The sequence below is a fragment of the Equus caballus genome, chromosome 18, assembly GCF_041296265.1.
Source record: "Equus caballus isolate H_3958 breed thoroughbred chromosome 18, TB-T2T, whole genome shotgun sequence".
NCBI classification, from domain to species: Eukaryota; Metazoa; Chordata; class Mammalia; order Perissodactyla; family Equidae; genus Equus; species Equus caballus.
In genome coordinates, this window is record NC_091701.1 from 39,916,941 (window position 1) to 39,938,458 (window position 21,518).

The window sequence follows — 21,518 nt, forward strand, 5'->3', positions numbered from 1 at the left end:
GAACTTCTACCACAGCTACAAGGCTCCAAACGTCCCACCTCTCACCTGTTCTTTGGCCGCGTCTTCTGCTACTCTCTCCATCTATCTCCCTGTCCTCTTGCCGGCACATCCTCACCTCAATAAACACGGGCTAGAACATTCATATCCCAAATTTCTGTATGGCTGGCTCTCTCAATGACTTGCTTCAATGTCACATTTTCAACCAGACCTATCCCCAAACTTCTATTCAAAATTGCCATCTGCCCCCCTCTCCCAAAACTTCCCTTCTACTCTTATCTCTACTTTTTTATAGCACTTATCGCCTCTAATACACTACTGTGTATAATTTACTTATGTGCTGTGTTTATAGTTCATTGTGTGTTTCCACTTTGCTTCATGTATACAGGAGTTGTTGTTCATTTTATACCAATAGTTGCTCAATAAATATTTCTTGAAAATATGAGTGATAAATCACTTCATCTCTTTTGTCCCTTTTCTTTTCTGACTGTTCATCAATCAATTTGCAGAGTATCTTTACATATTAGAGATTTCAATCTTTTGTGCCTGATATGTTACCAATGTCTTCCCATTTGTCATTTAATTTTTACGCTTGTCATTTTTTCCTTTTAAAATTCTTGTTTTTAGAATAATAATATATTCACATGCTTCAAAAATCAAAAGGTATAACAAAAGGGAGGGATGCAATAAAAATTCTCCCTCACATTCACCCTCCAGGCATCTAGCCCCCTCCCCAGAGGCAACAAATTTTATGAATATTTGCATATTCTTTCAGACATATAAAAGCAAATATATATGTATGTGGGTGTGTGTGTACACATTGAATTTTCCCTGTTTTATACAATGTGTACTGCACATTGTTTTGTCTGCTTAACCCCATACCACACCCTAACCCTAACCCTTGAGGACTGTTCCACGTCAGTAAGTGTAAGTATTCACATTCTTTTTTTTTTAATTTGTAAAATAAAACATTGTATAGTTCTATAATAATCTATAAAACTAGTTCCTATTGATATCAAGATTCTTTCCTCAATCTTTACCTACTGCAATGAATTATCACCGTATGCATATTCCAGTATATTTGTACATAGTCCCCACTGATCCTCGGGGGCTACGTTTCATGACACCCAGTGGATACCTGAAACCATGGATAGCACTGAACCCTATATGTTTTTTCCTATGCATACATACCTACGATAAAGTTTAATATATAAATTATGTGTAGTAAGAGATTAACAATAACTAATAATAAAGTAGAATTATAACAATATACTGTAATAAAAGTTACTGTAGATCTTAGCAACCTCAGCATACTATCTTTTTCTTTCCTTTTTAAGTCAAGAATTTTCACCTTTTTGTGGCTGTTCCCATGGCTGAGTGGTTAAGTTCACATGCTCTGCTTTGGCAGCCCAGGGTTGGCCAGTTCAGATCCTGGGCATGGACCTACACACCGCTCGTCAAGCCATGCTGAGGCAGTGTCCCGCATAGAGGAACTGGAATGACTTACAACTAGGATATACAACTATGTACTGGGGCTTGGGGGAGGGAAAAAAAAAAGAAAAAGAGGAAGATTGGCAACAGATGTTAGTTCAGGGCCAATCTTCCTCACCAAAAAAAGCATTAAAAAAAAGAATTTTCACCTTTTCACTTAAAGGAATCAGTTTACAGCTTCTCCTTGGCATATTCAAATTGCCAGCCTCACTACTCATGATTTGGGGCCATTATTAAGTAAAATAAGGGTTACTTGAACAGCAGCACTGTGATACTGTGACAGTCGATCTGATAACTGAGAAGGTCAAAGTGACTAATGAGCAGGTAGCATATGCAGTGTGGATACACTAGACAAAGGGATGATTCACGTGCCAGGCAGGACAGAGCAGTATGGCACGAGATTTCATCACACTACTCTCAGAATGGCACACAATTTAAAACATATGAGTTGTTTATTTCTGGAATTTTCCATTTAATATTTTTGGATCACAGGTAACTGAAACTGCGGAAAGTGAAACTATGGATAAAGGAGACTACTGTATGATATATTACTGAGACGTAGAAACTATTGGGACAAAGGGTATGTGCTTTGTATGTGATAAATGTATGTGGTAAGTCCTACCAACTTGCCCTCTGTAGAAAAGTTACACCAATTTAGACTTCCTTCAGCAAAATATGAAATACTTATTTTCCCACATCCTTACACATTGGTTGGGTTTAATGGCAGATGACAGCCACCACTCAAATTCTTTAAGTATAAAGGAATGTATAACTAGATATTATATGACATAATTGGAAGGGCTAGAGGAGCAATTTCCAGCTCCCAGAAAATCACAATGCCTATGTCATGATTAGGAAAGTCCCGCCTACCACTTCAGGAAGCTGCAACTGCAGAGCATGATCCATGGGAGCAACATGAAGGCCTCACTCCCCGCCTCTTTTCCCCCTTACTTAATTCTGAATCCAAATCTTATGCAAGTATTTCTGATTGTCAGGCCAAAATCACATCCATTGACCTATCTATTCATGACAACATGATATCATTTATAAAATGTTTAATATATGATAGCAATAGTCCTCCTTCATTATTGCTTCACCCACCCCTAGAATCTTCCTGGCTATTTTTGCTTATTTCTATTTTTCCCACGTACAGCTAAAATTCAGATTAATGTTTTCAATTCTGTAAGTAACTTTTTTAGAATTGCATTAAACTTTTAGACTAGAGGGGAAATAACTATAATTGTTGAATTTTCTCTTCTAAAGATGAGGTATGGTTTGTTCGAGTGTTATGTCCTTAAGCAACATTTTAATGTTTTCTTCCTATAGTATAGATCTTACACATTTCTTGTTAAATGAGTTCCTAGATATTCTATATTTATTGTTGCGATTGCAAACTGTTTTTTCATTCATTATATCTTCTAGCTGGCCATTGTTTATATATAAAAACAGGTTTGAGTCTATTTATATTCTTTTATACCCAGCTATTTTACTAAATTATCTTATTACTTATACAGATTTTTCTGGTGAATGCTGTGGATTTTCCAAATAAAAATGCATTATCTGCAAATAAGGTAATTTTACCTACTTCTTTCTATGTTTTATAACTCTAGTGCCTTTCTCTTGTCTAATTTTGTTGCCAGTATGTATATCTCAAATATTTTATTTAGGATTTTTGCATCAATAAATATAAGTGAGGTTAGGCTATAGTTTTCTTTTTCATGCAATGTTTTTCTATCAGTGTTATGCCTGCTTCATAAACATCACTTAGTTTACATTAGGATTCACTTTTGGTGTTGTAAATTTTATACATTTTGATAAATGTATAATGACATGTATCCACCACTGTAGTATCATACAGATAGTTTCACTGCCCTAAAAATCTTCTGTGTTCTGCCTATATATACCTCCGTCCCCCTAATCTCCAGCAAACACAGATCTTTTTACTGTCTCCATAGTTTTACCTTTTCCAGAACATCGCAGAATTGGAATCATACAGTATGTAGCCTTTTCAGATTGGCTCCTTTCACTTAGTAATATGTATTTAAGTTTGCTCCATGTCTTTTCATGGCTTGATAGCTCACTTCTTCTCAGTTTTGAGTAATATTCCATTGTCTGGACGTATCAGAGTTTATCCTTTCACCTACCGAAGGACATCTTGGTTGCTTCCAAGTTTTGGTAATCATTAATAAAGCTGCTATAAAGATCCTCGTGCAGGTTTTTGTGTGGACATAAGTTTTCAACTATTTTGGGTAACTACCAAGGAGCGAGATTGCTGAAGTCTGAACATCATTTGCTTAAATGTAGTTTTTTTGTTATTTATCCTTGGTGGTCTCTGAGCTTCCTAGAACTGTGGTTTGGTGTCTGACATTAATTTGGGGAAATTCTCAGTCTCTGTTGCTTCAAATATTTCTTCTGTTCTTCTCTCTTTCTTCTCCTTCTTGTATTCTCATTACACATATGTTACACCTTTTGTAGCTGTCCCACAGTTCATGGATATTCTTTTCTGGGTTTTCTCAGTCTTTTTTCTCTTTGTCTTTCAGTTTTTGAAGTTTCCACTGTCACATACTCAAGCTCACGGATTCATTCTTCAGCCATGTTCAGTCTACTAATAAGCCCATCTAAGTATTCCTCATTTCTATTGTATTTGATGTCTAACATTTCTTTAATTATCTCTTGGAATTTCCATCTCTCTGCTAATATTATCCATGTGTTCATGTATGTCGTCTAATTTTTCCACTAAAGCCCTTAGAATATTAATCATAGTTTTTTAAAATTTCTGGTCTGATAATTCCAACATTCTTGCCATACCTGACTCTTGTTTTGATAATTGCTTTTTTTCTTCAAATTGTATTTTTTGCCTTTTAGTATGCCTTGTGATTTTTTTTTTCTGGAAGGGCAGGCATAATGTACCAGGTAAAAGGAACTGTGGAGTAACATAGTGATAAGATGTGAGGGGAGGAGAAGCGTTCTACAGTCCTATGATTAGGTCTCAGTCTTATGGTGAGTCTGTGCCCCTGGACTGTGAACTTCACCAGTCCTCCTCAGTTTTTCCCTCCCTTAGGTGGAACACAATGGCTAGTGAGGGCTGGAGTTGGGTTATTTCCCTTCCCCCACATGGAAGGCTAAAGCTGGCTGTAGTTGGGTATTTTCCTGCCCCCAGGTAGGTTAAGCTCTGATAAAACCCCAGCAGTTTAGGCTCTGATAAAATTGTTTCTCCTGAGGGCAGCCCTTATTAAGAAGAACAGAATGCTCTGGAACATTTCAAAATGATTCCTTTTCCCCTCCCTCTGCCAGAGGCACAGGGGGATTTTTCCCAGATATGTGCTGTGAGAACCTAGTAGAACTCCTGGAGGTAAAACTCACAAAAGTGTGGGAACACGCCATGACTAAGGCCCCATAGACCTTTTAACTCTCAAAGTTGTCCACACTCAGCTTCCAGCAATTTGTCAATAATGATGAGGATTTTTAGGCTGCTTAATTTTAAAACAGTTTATGATGAGGACTTTTAGGCTGGTTACTTTTAAAACTACAGATGAGAAGCAGGCTCCAAGGAGTGGAATTTGCTTGCTTGTCCCTTTGTTGGGAAAGATTTACATTTCTAAGGGAAACCTCTATCTGTAAAGATGCCTCCCTCTCTGTGCCAGGAAGAAGGGGGATGGCCTTATCTCTAGAAACTCTTAATGCCAGAGGCAAGAACTTAAGTTGGGTGCTGTCTGGCAATCTCATGTAACTAATTTAGGGTAGTGGCTTCTAACCTTTCTAACCTTTACTTAATCCAATTTGATTCTTGTCTAAAAGTCATGGGATCACCCAATGACCAGACCCCACCTGCACTGATACCATTTTAACTTTTTTCATGTTCTTTCCTTTGTCTTCGTAAAGAGATGACTCACATACCTATGCCTTAAATTTAGCCCTAACCCTCAACTCAGGGCAGCAGCAGGAGCTCTGACTGCCCGTGGTTCTTGTCCCCACGCACCAGCTCTGCCTGCCCATGGGTCCTGTCCCCATGCTATTCCACACTATTCTCTAAATAAAAGAGCACTCCTGCCAGATCTTGAGAGTCTAAGAAATCTTTCTTTTGACTCCTCGGCTCACCGACCCCGCATCAAATAACAGTTCTGGTTTTCCTACCCCAACACTGCTTCCCATTGAGGTTTCTGCTTATGGATTTATTCTCAGGTAAGCTGTGATTCTCCGTATTGACTGTCTCTCCAATTTTGGGGGCAGTGGTTTGCCCTGTGACCTTACTTCTCTGACGTATCTAAGAAGAGTTGTTGACTTTTCAGTTTATTCCGCTTTTTACTTGCTGTTAGAGCAGACTGGCAAATTCTAAGCTCCTCGTATGCTGGACTGGAAACTGGAAATCCCTATTGATTCTTTAAAGATTTAAAATTGCTGAGAAACCATCCTATTAGATTTTTTTTAATGTTTATGTCATTGCATTTATTTAAACTTTTTCTTTATGACTTTCACTGCAGGTAACAGGTTTTAAACCTCCCCACTCCAAGATTACTTAATATTTATTTTTATTTTTATCTAATTCGTTTATGATGTTTTTTATTCTTTACATTTTAATGCACCTGGAGTTTACTGAGTCATACAGAATAAGGAAGAGATCTAACCTTATTTTCCAATTGCCTGTTACTTTGTACTGTCTTACAAATAATCCAATCTTCCCCCAACAGTTTTGAAATTTTCCCTTTATAATAAATTACTATAGATATTTTCTGTTTTCTATATTTCTATTTTGTTTAACTGATCTGCTACATATTCCACAGAAATATACAACTTTCTAATTTTCTTTAATAATAAAATATAGATTTATGTTTGGCTATACAAGTTTCACCTCTTTCCCCCACCCTCCCACCCCACCCTCAATTATTCATTTTGAAACTGATTTTACAAGCTTAATCTTCCAAATAAATTTTGGAATAAATTTTAACAATTCTTCAATTGCAATTGTGTTAAATTGACAGATTAATTTTATGAGTCATGAATATTTTGAAATCAAATCAACTGTTGTATTAAACTGTTTTTAGTTACTTGCAACTCAGACTGGATTAAGATAATAACGTCAACTAAATGCTCTTGAAAATCCAGCAGTGAAGTTGCCTTCCTGTGCGGTTCAAATAGGGCACTGGCTCAGTTCTCCCATCATTATCTTGGCTCTGTCCTCTCCTTGTGTGCTGTTTTCATTCATTTACAAGATGGCTGCCAGCAGCAACCTCAGCTATGTACTTTCTTGATACATCCACAGAGAAGAAACTTACTTCTTCTTACTTCTCATAAGAATCTAACAAAAGTTCTGAGCTCTGCCCTGATTTGGACCACCCTGAACTAGTTGCTGTGGCCTGGGGAAATGAGATTACTGACTAGTACACACTTCCAACCAGGGCCTACCTTTAGATCCGGGGATGCACTCATTCCAAACCAAACCAGCAAGGTGCTACAAAATAGGGAGAATTAGAATAAATCTTGGGATTAACCACGGTGTCCACTGCCTTTAGCCCAATGAAAACTACTTGTAATTTAAAAACGTCTCCCAGATGTTTCGACCACCTTATGACACAGCAGTACACACACGTTCACTTGTATAGGTGTGCACATATACGTACACCATCTCTGTGAATTCTCACAAGGCATAATAACTAGAACCAAAAGGGAAAATGGTCATATCAAAATAATGGCAGACACTGGCAAACTAGAAGTCCAGTGAATATTACAGTTGAACACATAATTCATTGTGCTGGTTAGAACAGTATATTTACATGCCTTACTGCCCACCAGCCACAGACTGCTGATGCCCACCACCTCTGTGTTCATTCAAAACAGCCCATTTATTCTCTTTCTCTTCAATGAAACTACTCTTCAAACCTCATTCAGTGTTATCAATGCTTCATCATTCACTGCCAACATATTTATAAAATAGTCTCTTCAGTTGATCTTTGCATGTAATTTTCATTTGGTCAGGATACAAGCATACGTGTTGCTTCCCCTAAATATTGCAAGCCCATATTCTAGTCTAGTCTGTCTGTTGCACCTCCTATCAATGAGTTTAGCAGAGACCACTGTATACTAAGGATTACCCAATAAATATTCATCAAGTAAAACATCATTAATTATAAAAAATTTATTTTGGATAATCATATGTGACAAGCAGACTAGTAAACTAGAATTCATGAACATATATTCCTCCGAAGTAGATCCCTTCAGCACCCATGTCATGCCGTGCCACTCTCATCTTCATTGTTTTCACCTGTAATTAGACTCAATTGAGCAATCGTTTATTTGAAGATGCTATGTGCCAGGATGTGCTAGGTGCTAAGGATACAAATATTGCCAATAAATGACTTTGTCTTTAAGGGGTTTACAGTCTAGTCATTTAATATCCCGTCTTAAAATGTTCTCCCTACTCTCATTTGCCTTATTCTAACCCTTCTTCTTCAGACTCCATAGTGAATTTTACTTCCTCCATTAAGCTTCCTAAGTGATTTTTTCCTCAGTGTTTCTTCCCTCTGCAGAAACCTTAGCATGTGATGTATATTCATCCTAGTCTCTACTTAATCTTCAGTAAGGCAAGGGAGCTGTGAGGCTCAGCTTTTTCTTAGTGGCACAGGGATGCACAGAGGAAGAGCAGAAATTGAGTTCAGATTAAAAGGAAAGTAGGAAAATGGGCTGTGAAGGACAGGTCTTAGTGGAAGGGAGCCATTATAGGCTGCAAAGGCAAACTTTTCCACGTTTAGGAGGTGCTAACCTAAAAACCACAATCTCAGCCAACTTTCCTGGGGGGACAAGATGCCATCTGGGAGGAAAGCTTATGGGTCAGCCAACTTGCTTTAAAAGGACAGAGTCCGATTTACCTCCTTCACAGTCACAATCAGCCTGATTGTAATGTCCCCTCTTCCAAAAAGAAAAAACCTCTTCCTCTTGCTTGATGAGTTCTAAAATCTCCTTTACAAGGTGGGGATGGGGAAGGGAGGGAGAATGTTTATTTTACAATTAATCACTGAAATGAAGTGCATGGTTGAGTTGACAGTGCACTGTGACTGTTTCAATTAAAGTGTAATTAATTAATCAATCAACATGTATAAATGATCTATTATTAATTTTTCTTCTCAGCTTTATTACAAAGTGCAAAGGAAAAATGGCAGGCTGAGAGCCAGGGAGGGAAGGGGTTGTTAAGAGACCCAAAGGTGTCTGCCTGGGAGGAACACGTGACCATTGCCACAGAGAGGTAAAAAAGAAGCTTAGGTCTGGAAAGACTCAGACTTCATGTAGGATTGCCTCTCAGAGTGTGCTGAGACAAATGGAAGCTGTAACTGAAGAGTTTGGTGGAGAAGCTTCTAAAGCAAATAACTCTACTTGGTAGGATGTAAGGTTGCTATTCATTTCTTGCTGTTGTTCATTTCTTAATAGTAGTAATTTCACACAGAAGAGTTTCAATTACAGGCAATACATTAAGAAATGCAAGAAATAAAAATATTTGTCATATTTATTTTCTTCTATTTCAAAGTAAGAGCCATTTACTTTTAATTTACTATAAATGTGCCCCTTTGATAGTTTTCCTTTCTTTTTAAATATATATTCTTTGGAGATACTTTTTAGGTCAACATAATACAATAAAAAGCATGTTTTCCTGCAAAATGTTCCCCAGAAACTTCATTACATAAAGTAGACTATTACATAAGGTAGACTATTGATCTGACCCATGGTGGCATTTCTGAGTTTGTTCATTAAATGGATTTTAATATAGAATTTACACTAGAGAAGATGACCCTGCCAAAATTGGATTTCAAATCACTTAACATTATATTTGTCATTCAGAAGAAGATTGTCATTCTCAGGATACAACCAAAAGTACATTTTCTAGGAAAAAAATTAACGTGTTTTGAAAAATTTACAAAATATACTTTGTGTTCACCGTAGGACAAAATCACAATGGATTATAAGTAACATAATTCCATAGGTACCTTTTCCATTGTAATCAATTACCAATATTGATTTGTAAATTTCCACTGAAGAGGGGCTTCATATCTTGAAATGAAAATTCATAGTTACTAAAACTTCATGTTAGAAAAATATTTCTTACCTGTGTAGTATAGAGCTCAGTAAGGGGTATTTTCATCATGTTTCAACCTTATAAAAGTCTTTAAAATCATTATTTCAGGGAAATTATTTTAGAGAAAAAACCTCCCCATTCCACAAATAGTCAATCTAAACATTTATTGATTGACTGTATTCCAATCACACAGTAACTATGAAAATAGTAAATCAGAAGTATAATAACCCCCAACAAAAAATAAAAGTTGTGGCAAATCTAGATAATTCAAGTCATTCTATCTTATCACCTGTATATGTCTTCCAACTGCAGATCAAAATCTTGAAGTCTCTGTTGATATTTCTCTGTAAATTTATAGAACTCATTAAGGATTGAAGATTTCAAATCAGGGTATGGGCATTCCAAAGTTCCTAATTCCGTGGGCAGTTCACTAAGCAGGTTACTCCTGTCTTCTGAAGAATGATCTAGTATCTGAAAAAAAATTTATATGATTGTTTTGTTTAATACAAATGACAAATTGATAAACAAATTACTGTCTGCCTTACACTTACTTTCATAATCCAGTCTGAAAGATTATTTTCTATTTTCTGTTGCTCCAGGCTAAGTCTTTCACAGACAGCTTTCAATTGTTTCTTAACGAAGTCAACCTGTAGGACATTTAGAACAAGCAGTGTGCAAATTATTGTGATTCATCCAAGATTTATATTTAAAGTCACAGGAATTATTCTCAAAAGCCAATGAGTTATGAAAAATCAGATAAGAGAAATTCTCTTTGAGGACCTGAGGAAGAGGCTTCAAGAGATGCCATCCCCTGGCAATGCTCATCAGACAAAGCAGCCTCAATGGGGCTTCCAGACACCTAACCCAAAAATGAGCTCAGGAAATACAGTGGGGCCATAGCCACTCTGCACTCACATGTGGATTTTTTTGTGGTAAGGCAGAGAGCTTACCGGATGGTCACTCTTTCAATCACTGCTTTCTCCCCTTGCATCCTTGCCTCTAATTCCCAGCTTGGCATGGAGTTTTAATTTTTTTTTAATTATTATTTATGAAAGCAATATAAAAACACAACAGAATAACTGAAAAATAGAGTAAGAAAAATCACCTAAAAGCCTACATCTAGCACAATTAATATCATGGAACTTATGCTCTAGTCAGGGAGACAGTCAATAAACTAATAAAAAATTAGATAAGAAAGTATCAGAGTGATGTAAAAACAGGGAAAGTGATGTAAAAACAGGGTGGGGTAATAGGGAGTGACTGTGGCTTCTCATGTGGGTGATCTGGACAGGCCTCTCAGAGGAGAGGACATTTCAGCTAAGACCAAAATGACAGAAAGTGCCGTCAGTGGGACAGAGGAAACAGCCAGTGTGAAGGCCTTGAGACAGGAAGGAGCCTGGCATATGTGAGGAATAAAAGAAGGCCAGCGTCAGTGTATCAAGATCCAGGAAGAAACGGGGAGTGTCAGGTAGATGACACTGAAGAAGCAGAGTGGGGCGCAGATGTACAGGGAAGCCTTATAGGCCAGCAGAAGAGCTGAGGGGGTTTACCAGGGGGATGACTTGGTTCCTCTGCACTGAAGGTAGGATCCCAGAATGCACTGGAAGGAGGGGCAAGAATGGAAAGCAGGGAGACCAGTTATGAAGCCACCGTAACATTCCCAGTGGGAAATGAGCATGCTTGGACAAATTCAGGGGCATTTTAAGATATCGAGTAGACAGAATTTGCTACACCTTCTGTTTAAATACATAAGACACACATGTTTATTTCTTATCTCAAAGCGTTCTGGTGGGGACAAAAATGGAATGTTACATTATTAAAAATAAAGGTAATACACTGACCTCTTCCAGTACTTTCACGGAGTTAAACTCAGTATGTGAGTGTGAATGCTGTGAAATGTGATGCTGTCTGTACTTCAGATCTGCTCTCAATTGCTGAACAGGATCTATCACATTTTTAAGATATGTGCACCATTCCTCTGATAACTCTTGTTCTACGGGGAAACAAAGTTAAATCAAGGTGACACTTTATTATTTTAAGTTTCTTCAAGAATAGGTCATTAAAATGCAGATTTATTTTTGGATTCCTTTAGAAAAAAACAAACAGCAGTTACTATTAAAAGAACATGAAGTGAGTGGCCCACTTTCATCTTCAGAACAAAACTCCCCTTTAAATATAGGAGCAAAAAAATCTCACCAAAATTCATTAGGTCAGAAAGACATTCACTTCCAATGTTCTCTTCAGTGAGAAAGAATTTTATTTCTGATTCCATTTTACATCTGAAATAGATATTAATCAATTGTTTTACAACCACAAACATATATGTAGGTTTAAAAAACAGCTAGTGGTAGATATACTCAATCCAATGTGGTTTCATTCACCTGTTCATTGATTCAGACCATACACTACATTCCTTGCGAGACACTGAGACAGAAGGAATCGGAAGTGAACACTCTAGGCAGAAGCAACAGCATGAGCAAAGGCAAGCACGTGGCATAGCCTAGCTTTGCCTCATGTGGAGAGAGAGCTGAGCATCGGGAAGCCGCTGAGGGATATTAAGCTGACCTGGCCAGCTCAGATCTGTGTTTCAGAAAGTTTCCCAAGGCAGCAAGATGGAGGATGGGCTGGAAGGAGGGGTGATGAATAAAAATGGAAGATGAAGAGGAGGCAAACCTGGACCAACAGGGAGGTTACTTTAAAAGTTAAGAGATGATAAGGTCCTAAACTAAGGAAATGGGAGTAAAAGTATATTTTATTTTTATACACTAATAAAAGTAATAAATCTTAATGGTCTTTTACTATATTATTTAAATACAGCCATTTTTAGAGTAAAATCATAACTAGCTCTAAATGGACATCCAAAAATATTGTAGCCTATCCCTTGCTTATGGCAGATTTAATGAAATCATAGAAAAGAGTCTTGATTTATTATGATTATGCAAATACATTAAAATGATATAAAATAAGAAATAGCAACAATTACAATAATTGAATACAATGTTTTATTTTTGCATGTAAGTTTCCAGCCTTTGTTTACATGCTTGTATATTTTAAATAGTTGTAATCATGGCATATTTACGATTTTATACTGGAGGTTTTTTGAGTAATACTTTTTAAGACATTTCTAAATAATTTCATAATTATCATTTATTTTAACAGCTTCATAGTATTCTATTTTAATATATGTGCCATCATCTTCTAAGACAATTCACTTACATGAAACAGAAGTTTTGTTTGAATGTATAAAGGAGGGGAGATATTGTAGATGGCTCTTCACTGTCTACTTTTCCAGCATGTAGCTTTTTGTCAGAAGTTTTTTGTTTTGCTTTGGGTTTTTTGGTGAGGAAGATTGGCCCTGAGCTAACATCTGTTGCCAATCTCCTGCTTTTTGTTTGTGGAAGATTGTCCCTGAGCTAACATCCGTGCCAATCTTCCTCTATTTTGTCTGTGAGATGCTGCCATAGCATGGCGTGATGAGAGATGCGTGGTCCAAGCCCAGGATCCAAACCTGTAAACCCTAGGTCGCCAAAGCGGAGCACTCAAACTCAACCACCATGCCACTGGGCCGGGCCCTACCAGAAGATTTTTTTTTTTAGGAAGATTAGCCCTTAGCTAACTACTGCCAATCCTCCTCTTTTTGCTGAGGAAGACTGGCCCTGAGCTAACATCTGTGGCCATCTTCCTCTACTTTATATGTGGGACGCCTACCACAGCATGGTGTGCCAAGCCGTGCCATGTCCGTACCAGGGATCCAAACCGGCAAACCCTGGGCCGCCAAAGTGCACACTTAACCGCTGCACCACCCAGTCGGTCCCTGCCAGAAGTATTTTTAAGATTACATTTGAAACTGTTGCATGGAGGATGGGTTCATAATAGTGGAGTAAAGCCAAAAGTTATTTCATAATGGATTTGTTTAAACAAAAATATTGCACTTATAAACCAACCATCTCAGCTCCCTTATATTTTCAGCACCCAGAAAGCCCTAGTGGAAGATAGAAAGCAAGAGGAGAAGTGGCTTTGTTCATACAGGGGATCAACCTGCTACTTTACATGTAATAATTCTAGTAAGCTCCATCCTGGCTTCCTCAATTAACAACCCTGACCCATCAGACAAGACCAGCCCATTTCTCTAATTGTCCTGATTGCCCAACAAAATTCAAAAGCTTTTTTTTATGTTCTCAAGAACTATCAGTTTCTGGGACTAGCTTGTGACTGCAGGCTAACATTTCCCAAATTGTGTTCTATAAAACAGAATGTCAACGAGATGGTAGGAAAAATGGAAATGGTGAACTAAACAAAATCAGATAAGTTTCTAGAGTGTAGGATTTCTCAGAAACTTGGTTATGCTAAAGTGCACTGAAGTTCTCCAAAAAGAGGATGAAATATAAAGTATTTTCCTACTTTATAGGACCATGAAATTCATTATTCTCCATGGAGCATCTTGAAGAATATTTCTGTTTTGTAGAATGTGATTTAGGAAATATAGATAAAAATTGTGATGGACTCAAGAGCATTAAAAATGGTAACTCTAGAGAAGAGACCCCTGCCCTGTTCATCACCGACATGCTAGACTAGGTCCTGAGTGTTCACCAAGTTGTATGCAGCACACACAACCTCCTCCACATCTGAAGAGAACACAAAGGGAAGGCAACTTTCCGTGTCCAAATCTCCCAGTTTAAGTACCTTCTAATGCTATTGGCCTGTCCTCTGATACCACTGAATATAATGGTGCTACAAAACCACCTCCTGAGATTTTGTGTGACCATTTACCTAGATGATATATTAATCTTCTTCCTAGGTATGCCCAGTTGCAATGCAACTGCTGCAAGATAAAGGGTGGTGAAGGGTGTTTTTGAGCTCTCAGGAGTCTACTTTCAGTAAGACCGGAAGTGGACTTCCAGGTTGGTGCCAAAGTTCTAGGCATAGAGTCAGTCTCCTCAGAACATCAAAATCACCCAGAGCTTCCTGAGATTTCAAGGGTAACCAATTAGTTACCAATTTCAGCAGAATAAGTGAAACATGGGGTGCAAGAGAGTGGTAGAGTCAGAAGCCATTTAAGCAAACAATAAGCCAAGGGACATGGATCGTGAAAAGCACAGCAAGAGAGTATGTTAAAGTTCAATGAATGGAACTAGCAGCCAGGAATCGGCAGAAAATTAAGCCACCAGAGCAGACTAAAGCCAAAGTTCTACCGTCCCTACAAGGAAGGATCTCAGCAGCTCAGACAGCTTAGGACCTTAGACTCAGCTACTTGATCCACTTCTTATTCTTGAAGAGTCTGTCCCAAGTGAGGTACCACAGAGACCACAGGAGGAAGTCTCACAACCATTGGCTAAGGAATGAGCTCAGGAGCTGGGCTCAGAGAGAGTTCTCTGGTGCCCTGAATCACACAAAGTCAATACTAGTCTCAATCTCATCTTTAAAGATGCATTTCCAGACAACATTTAATTGTTGGTAAAAACCCCATGACATCCTCTGTGTATATCCTCTGTATAATGGTGATACCTTTAAAATAAGGCTTTAGGGGGCTGGCCCGGTGACACATTGGTTAAGTTCACATGTTCTGCTTCTCAGCAGCCCAGGGTTCACCAGTTCGGATCCCGGGTGCGGACATGGCACCACTTGGCAAAAGCCATGCTGTGGTAGGCGTCCTGTATATAAAGTAGAGGAAGATGGGCATGGATGTTAGCTCAGGGCCAGTCTTCCTCAGCAAAAAGAGGAGGATTGGCAGTAGTTAGCTCAGAGTTAATCTTCCCCCCAAAATTTTTTTTTTAAATAAGGCTTTAAAGCTAAAATTATTAGCAAGAGACTGCACATATTTATAACAGAGATTTGGTTATAAAAACATCCCTTGTAGGTATTATAGTAAAAGTAGTAAGGCATACAAATAAACCCTCCAAATTTTATTATTGCAAAATTCTTATTAAAATAAAAATGGTAATTTTTACCACATGGCCAAGACAAATAACTTGCTCCTTAAACTCTAAACCAGTCATTCTGAAACAAGGGAGAAAGTACCCTTGGGAAAGTGTATCAAGATCTTCAAGGGATGTAGTTTGGGAAAGCATATTAAATATTAAATATAACTTTATAAATTTAAATATTAAATTTTATAAATTTAAATATAAAATATAATTTTATATTTGGAAATTTTATATGTCTAGTTTCCTTAGTACAGATTTCAGAGAATTAAAGCTTAGCAAAATCTTTTTTTCTAGCAAGACTAGACCATTTAGATCTCAGGTGGCCTGAATGGGACCCTGTGAAAGAAAGAAAAAGCTGCTCCACTCCAAGTTCATGGAGCACAGGAGTTAAAAGCGAGTGCTCCAATAGCACCTTCACATAAGTTGGCTGATTAACCCTCTGCAAATAACTTTAACCATCTGAACCTCAAGGTTCTCATCTGTAAAATGGGGATGAAATGATACCTACTCTGTTGGGTGTTGTAAGAATTGCATGAAATAAAGCGTGTAAAACACTTAACATATCACGTGGCACGCACAAAATTACCCAACAAAGGTGAGATGTCATTGTAGGTCCCTACCTTATGCGGGCCTGACATTCTCAAATGGAGTCTCTTATAGTGATAAGAATATTTTACTTTTAATCTTTTATTAAAAGGAAATATCGATTTTTGTGTGTGTGTGTACGTCAGGAAGATTGGCCCTGACCTAACATCTGTTGCCAATCTTCCTCTTTTTGCTTGAGGAAGATTGTTGCTGAGTTAACATCTGTGCTAATCTTTCTCTATTTTATGTGGGATGCCACCACAGTGTGGCTTGACAAGCAGTCCTAGGTCCACACCCAGGATCCGAACCTGAGAACCCCAATCCACCAAAGCAAAGCACATGAACTTAACCACTATGCCACTGGGCAGCCCTGGGAATATCGATTTTTGAAGGATGAGAAACACCTAATAGAGCTTAAACGATTTTCTGGTGGTGCCTAAATTCTCCACAAAACTAGCCATTTCTCTAACTTTCCTCCTTTCACTATTAGCTTTTAATTTCACCGAACACATATTGAAATTAGCCTACTTTCTAGAATAACACTGAAAATTATCTTGGAATTCTTCTTTTTGTCCAATTTTGAGCCCTGACAAGTTTCAAGACATTAAGGCTATTATTACTTGAATGTTTCTCCCTTCCATTGTCTTTGTGTCATTCCAGGTCAATCAAAAGAATTATTTTCCATAATGATATGCATACGCCTCTTCTATCTATCTCAAGAACAGCTTAATACACATATTAAGAAGGTTGTGGAACAGCCAAGATAAAAACTTTCGCCACTGTCTTCCCTTACCTTTGAGCTTGCACCAGTGAGCACCATATAGGAGTTCCCCTTTATCTACAGTTTTGCTTTCCACGGTTTCAGTTACCCGCACTCAACCGGGGTCAGAAAATGTTAAATGGAAAATTCCAAAAATAAACAATTCATATGTTTTAAATTGAGTGCCATTCTGAGTAGTGTAACAAAATCTCATACCATCCTACCCCATCCCACCCAGGATGTGAATCATCCGTTTGTCCAGTGGATCCATACTGCATACATTGATTAGCCACTCAGCAGCTGCCTCAGTTATCAGATCAGCTGTCATGGTATTACAGTGCTTGTGTTCAAGTAACCCTCATTTTACTTAATAATGGCCCCAAAGTGCAAGAATAGTGATGCTGGCAATTTGGATATGCCAGAGAGAAGCCATAAAATGCTTCCTTTATGGGAAAAGGTGAAAGTTCTCAACTTAATAAGGAATGAAAAAAACCACATGCTGAGGTTGCTAAAATCTATGGTAACTTTTATTACAGTATATTGTTATAATTGTTATACTTTACTATTAGTTACTGTTAATCTCTTACTGTGCCTAATTTATAAATTAAATTTTACCGTAGGTATCTATGTACAGCATAGGAAAAAACATAATGTATGTAGGGTTTGCTATTATGCACGGTTTCAGGCAGCCACTAAGCGTCTTGCAACATATCCCCTGTGGATAAGGAGAGACAACCGTAATTAAAACTTCCTAATGACTTTCCTTTTTATCATGTTTCAAGTTATGCAAATTTTCAAAAAATGTTTTCTGATGGGCTCAACATTCCCTCCACAAAAGGTGACATTTTGTGTGTGCATGTGAGGAAGATGGGCCCTGAGCTAACATCTGTGCCCGTCTTCCTCTATTTTGTATATGGGACACCACCACAGCGTGGCTTTGTGAAAGGTGTGCAGGTTCCATGCCCAGGATCCAAACCTGCACACCCTAGGCTGCCCAAGTGGAATGCACAAACTTAACCACTAGGCCACCGGGCCAGCCCCATAAGGCGGCTGTTTGAGGATAAGATGGGTCTGATTTGTTTTCATAGCAGTGGTATGGTGAAAAAGGCTACATCATTTTGTTTTTCTATGTTTTTATTTATGTAATGACATAAAACCGTTTCCAACCGTGAGCCTTTTACTTCACCTGCAGGAATCTCTTGCCAGAATAAGAAACTCCCATTAATATAAAAAGCACTTACGTCACAAGTAAAGTTACTAGAATTTGAAAATTTGCCTTAGAACAAGACACAAAAATTATCTATTTTGATATAAAATATATGCTCAAAAATATACATTTTAAAAAGCATACTTTATAAATGCCACCATCGTGAAAACTAGTATGTATGCCTCAAATGTATGAGAAACACATCTGCCTTCTCTTTCTACCTTGAACTTTGAAAAGAAACTTATTTTTCAAAGATTACAATTAAGATCAAATATAGAATCATCATTTTGTTTTAATTCATCTTGAAGTGACTGCTGGGAATAATAACAAAAGTCAAAAATCTAAATTGAGTAAGTTAGTCATGATGCAGCTACATCTAGAAATCGCTCAACTTGAACCTCTTAGTTCATCCATTCATTCATTTATTGAAAGCATTTATATATCTCTTTCTATATATCCTACATAAAGACAAATATGATGGGCTATTTGCCCTTGAGAAGTTTATCACTTTACAGGAAAGACAAATACATAAACAAAATATTATAATCCACTGTACTACATAATATAAGTAAATACAAGTATTAGTGGGAGTGCAGAAGAGTACGTGATTAGCAGATATAGAAGATTATCTTTTTTTTCCTAAGGAAAGCAAAAGCCATATTAATATGTTCATTGGATTCCAAATTGAACTAAGGAAATGAAAGGATTTTAATTTGACTCACCTTCAATCTGTAAATTTAAATTCTGATCATTAATGATTTAATTAACATGGAAAGTTATAGGACAACTAACTAGATAAGCGCAACTCAGTAGTTCCTATGTGTTCCTATTGAGATTTCTCTCAATTCTTACCTGACTTCATTTAGCCTTTGGTGTTCTTGCCACCACACTTGCTTGTGTTGTTTTATTAGTGTTCGTTCTTTAGATGTCTTTGAAGTCTGCACCGCTTTTCTGATCTAGATTTAGAGCAACAAAAGAGGAGCAATCTCAGTGTTTTTTAAATGCGTTTCCCACAATGGAAATGTTTAATCTGCATTTTCTAAATTAAATATTTATTCCTTTTCAATCCTGTTAGTACATCTTCTAACACAAAATCCACCTTAAGATAAGTACCACATTAAACAAAAAGCAGGGAGGGGAAAGAGAACATTGTTTGTAGAACTGACTAATTTTAAGAACTGTTTTTAAGGTATTTATGAAAAGAAAGGTGAAATAATTCTATTTTCCATACATACAGTAAATAAAAGCTTAATTCATACAGCCTCTGAAAATCTTTTAAGACCATTCCACATATTTTCTCCCCTTTTTGACACATCTTCCATGCCAGGCATCATAGACGTCATTATTCCCATTTTACAATAAGGACACTGAAGTTCAGAGAGGTTAAAAGACTTGGTCAAGGGCCGGCCCAGTGGCACAGCGGTTAAGTTCTCATGTTCCGCTTCTCGGCGGCCTGGGGTTCGCCAGTTCAGATCCTGGGTGCGGACATGGCACCGCTTGGCACACCATGCTGTGGTAGGCATCCCACATATAAGTAGAGAAAGATGGGCATGGATGTTAGCTCGGGGCCAGGCTTCCTCAGCAAAAAGAGGAGGATTGGCGGCAGATGTTAGCTCAGGGCTAATTTTCCTCAAAAAAAAAAAAAAAGGACTTGGTCAAGATCATAAAGCTAGTAAACATCAGAATCACATACAATCTTGAGGGTGTTTGAATTGGTTTTTATCTTATCCTTCGGAACAGGATGGGAAAAAGTCATTGGATAAGTTGTTTGGAGGCCTGGCTTTAGTCCAGCTCTAGCAACGAGAAATATGACCTTGAACTGTATATATAATTTTAATCTTTCAACTCCGTGACTTTGTAAATGAAATTTTTTTAAAATTAGGCAAATATTTACTTGAAGGTATGAAACAAAGAAATAGTGAAAAATCATGTAGCATTAAAACCCAAATTTTCAACTAAATTAAAATTTTTCCCATATTTTATGACTTTTTAAAAATGTAGCACATAATTCGTGCTTTTGGGTGTCTGTTGAAAAGTTGTGTCAGGCCAGGGTCCTTTGTTTTAAGATCCATTCTTGGCCATCTCCCTGCTCTACTTCATATCACAGAGCAGGCTGTGATTTTCCGGCATCTCTATCAACCGGCTTCCCCCTGGGTTCAGCCAGAGGGAGACATTCGTAGCAGGAGATTGAAGGGAGGGAGGAAAGGAGAAGCCAAAAGATTGCTCCTTCTGCCTTCTCTACTCTCAGAGGGGTCTCCAGGAGCATCTGCATCTTCTCCATTGCTCCAACATTTCTTGACAGTTCTACCATGGTTCCAATGATCTCCAGGTAACCTCAACCCATAGGATGTGGTACAGCCTTGCTTTTTCTAGATGTCCCTCTGACCTAGGCATGGCAGTGACTTCCTGCTGTTGTTGATCCCCAGATGGCTTCACGGTCCTCTGTTAGTCTTCTCAGTTCTATCTCCCGTGTAACCATTTCCTGCATTAAAGACCCCTCTGCTCAAAATCCTCAACTGGTGTCTATCTGCTGGTTAGACTCTGATATTCATGAGTATACTGAACTCGCGTATTCCATATGAATACTTTTAAACATCTATAAAAGTGCTAATCTCAAATCAGAAACTTGATGAAATATGCATATTTTATATTTTCTCCTACTAGAATATTTAGTACCCTGAGAGTTTTATCAGATCAATACTGAAGACATAAAAACTTCAGAAGAGAAGTCCTAAAAAGACTCTATACTGCATGCTATTTCTAGCTGTCATTCACTGATTACTTTAACCTTGAGCTTATCTTTCCGCTGTGCTGGTTACTGATTCAAAATTAGGGGTAGAAGAAAACAAAATAACCCAGACATTACTCAAAAAAACACAGTCAAAGTCAAATCTTTCCCTCAGGAGGTCTTTAGAATGCTACAATTATGAAATTTAGGAGAAAAGTACATTTAAGTAAGAACAGGACACTGCAGGGAAACATTCAACAATCCCTATTTTACCTACTGAAAATATAGAAGTACGTAGTGTTTCTAAAATCTGACGCTCTAGTGTTTGCTTTAAGAATGCCTAAAACTCATTCCAGCTATTTGCCACCTATGGTCTCTAAGTTTGTTGCAGCAGGCACAACTTTTAAAATTAGATTTCTTTGACATATTTGGTCCATGTTGTATGAAAAAATTAAAATACGTTGGTGAAAAATGTAGACACATTTTTATAGCTTAAAAAAAAAAATCAATGCTGCTGCCTTTGGGCCCAGAGAAAGACCAATTAAGTAGACTATAAAAGTCAAAATAAAGCTACTATTTTTCACTAGACTCTTCCAGTATTTTGCAGAACATCTTGATTTTTTGTAAATTGACTCATGGACTCTATTTCTATCGTCAGGCCAATAATGAAAAAAAATAAAGTCTTAAAAGAAGAAAAGATTTAAAGTTGTATCTTTATCAATAGAGAGATTTCTAGGTGGTTTCAGTTTATTTTGCTGGGCAAT

The 21,518-nt window shown here is 37.6% G+C and overlaps 1 protein-coding gene across 14 annotated transcripts in view; it reads right to left on the minus strand.

Annotated features, from left to right (window-relative positions):
* The window catches only part of CCDC148 (coiled-coil domain containing 148), a 239,841-nt gene that overhangs the window by 140,858 nt on the left and 77,465 nt on the right, over window positions 1–21,518 (minus strand). For 9 of the 14 annotated variants that reach the window (XM_070241026.1, XM_023622960.2, XM_023622958.2 and 6 more), the window contains 5 exons: window positions 18,879–18,982; window positions 11,747–11,829; window positions 11,392–11,543; window positions 10,102–10,197; window positions 9,840–10,021 (listed from right to left, as the gene is read on the minus strand). In XM_070241026.1, coding sequence (XP_070097127.1) covers window positions 9,840–10,021; window positions 10,102–10,197; window positions 11,392–11,543; window positions 11,747–11,829; window positions 18,879–18,982 — 617 coding nt within the window. The remainder of the gene's footprint in view (window positions 1–9,839; window positions 10,022–10,101; window positions 10,198–11,391; window positions 11,544–11,746; window positions 11,830–18,878; window positions 18,983–21,518) is intronic. The other 5 variants (XM_070241033.1, XM_070241031.1, XM_070241032.1 and 2 more) reach the window with 1 other exon arrangement.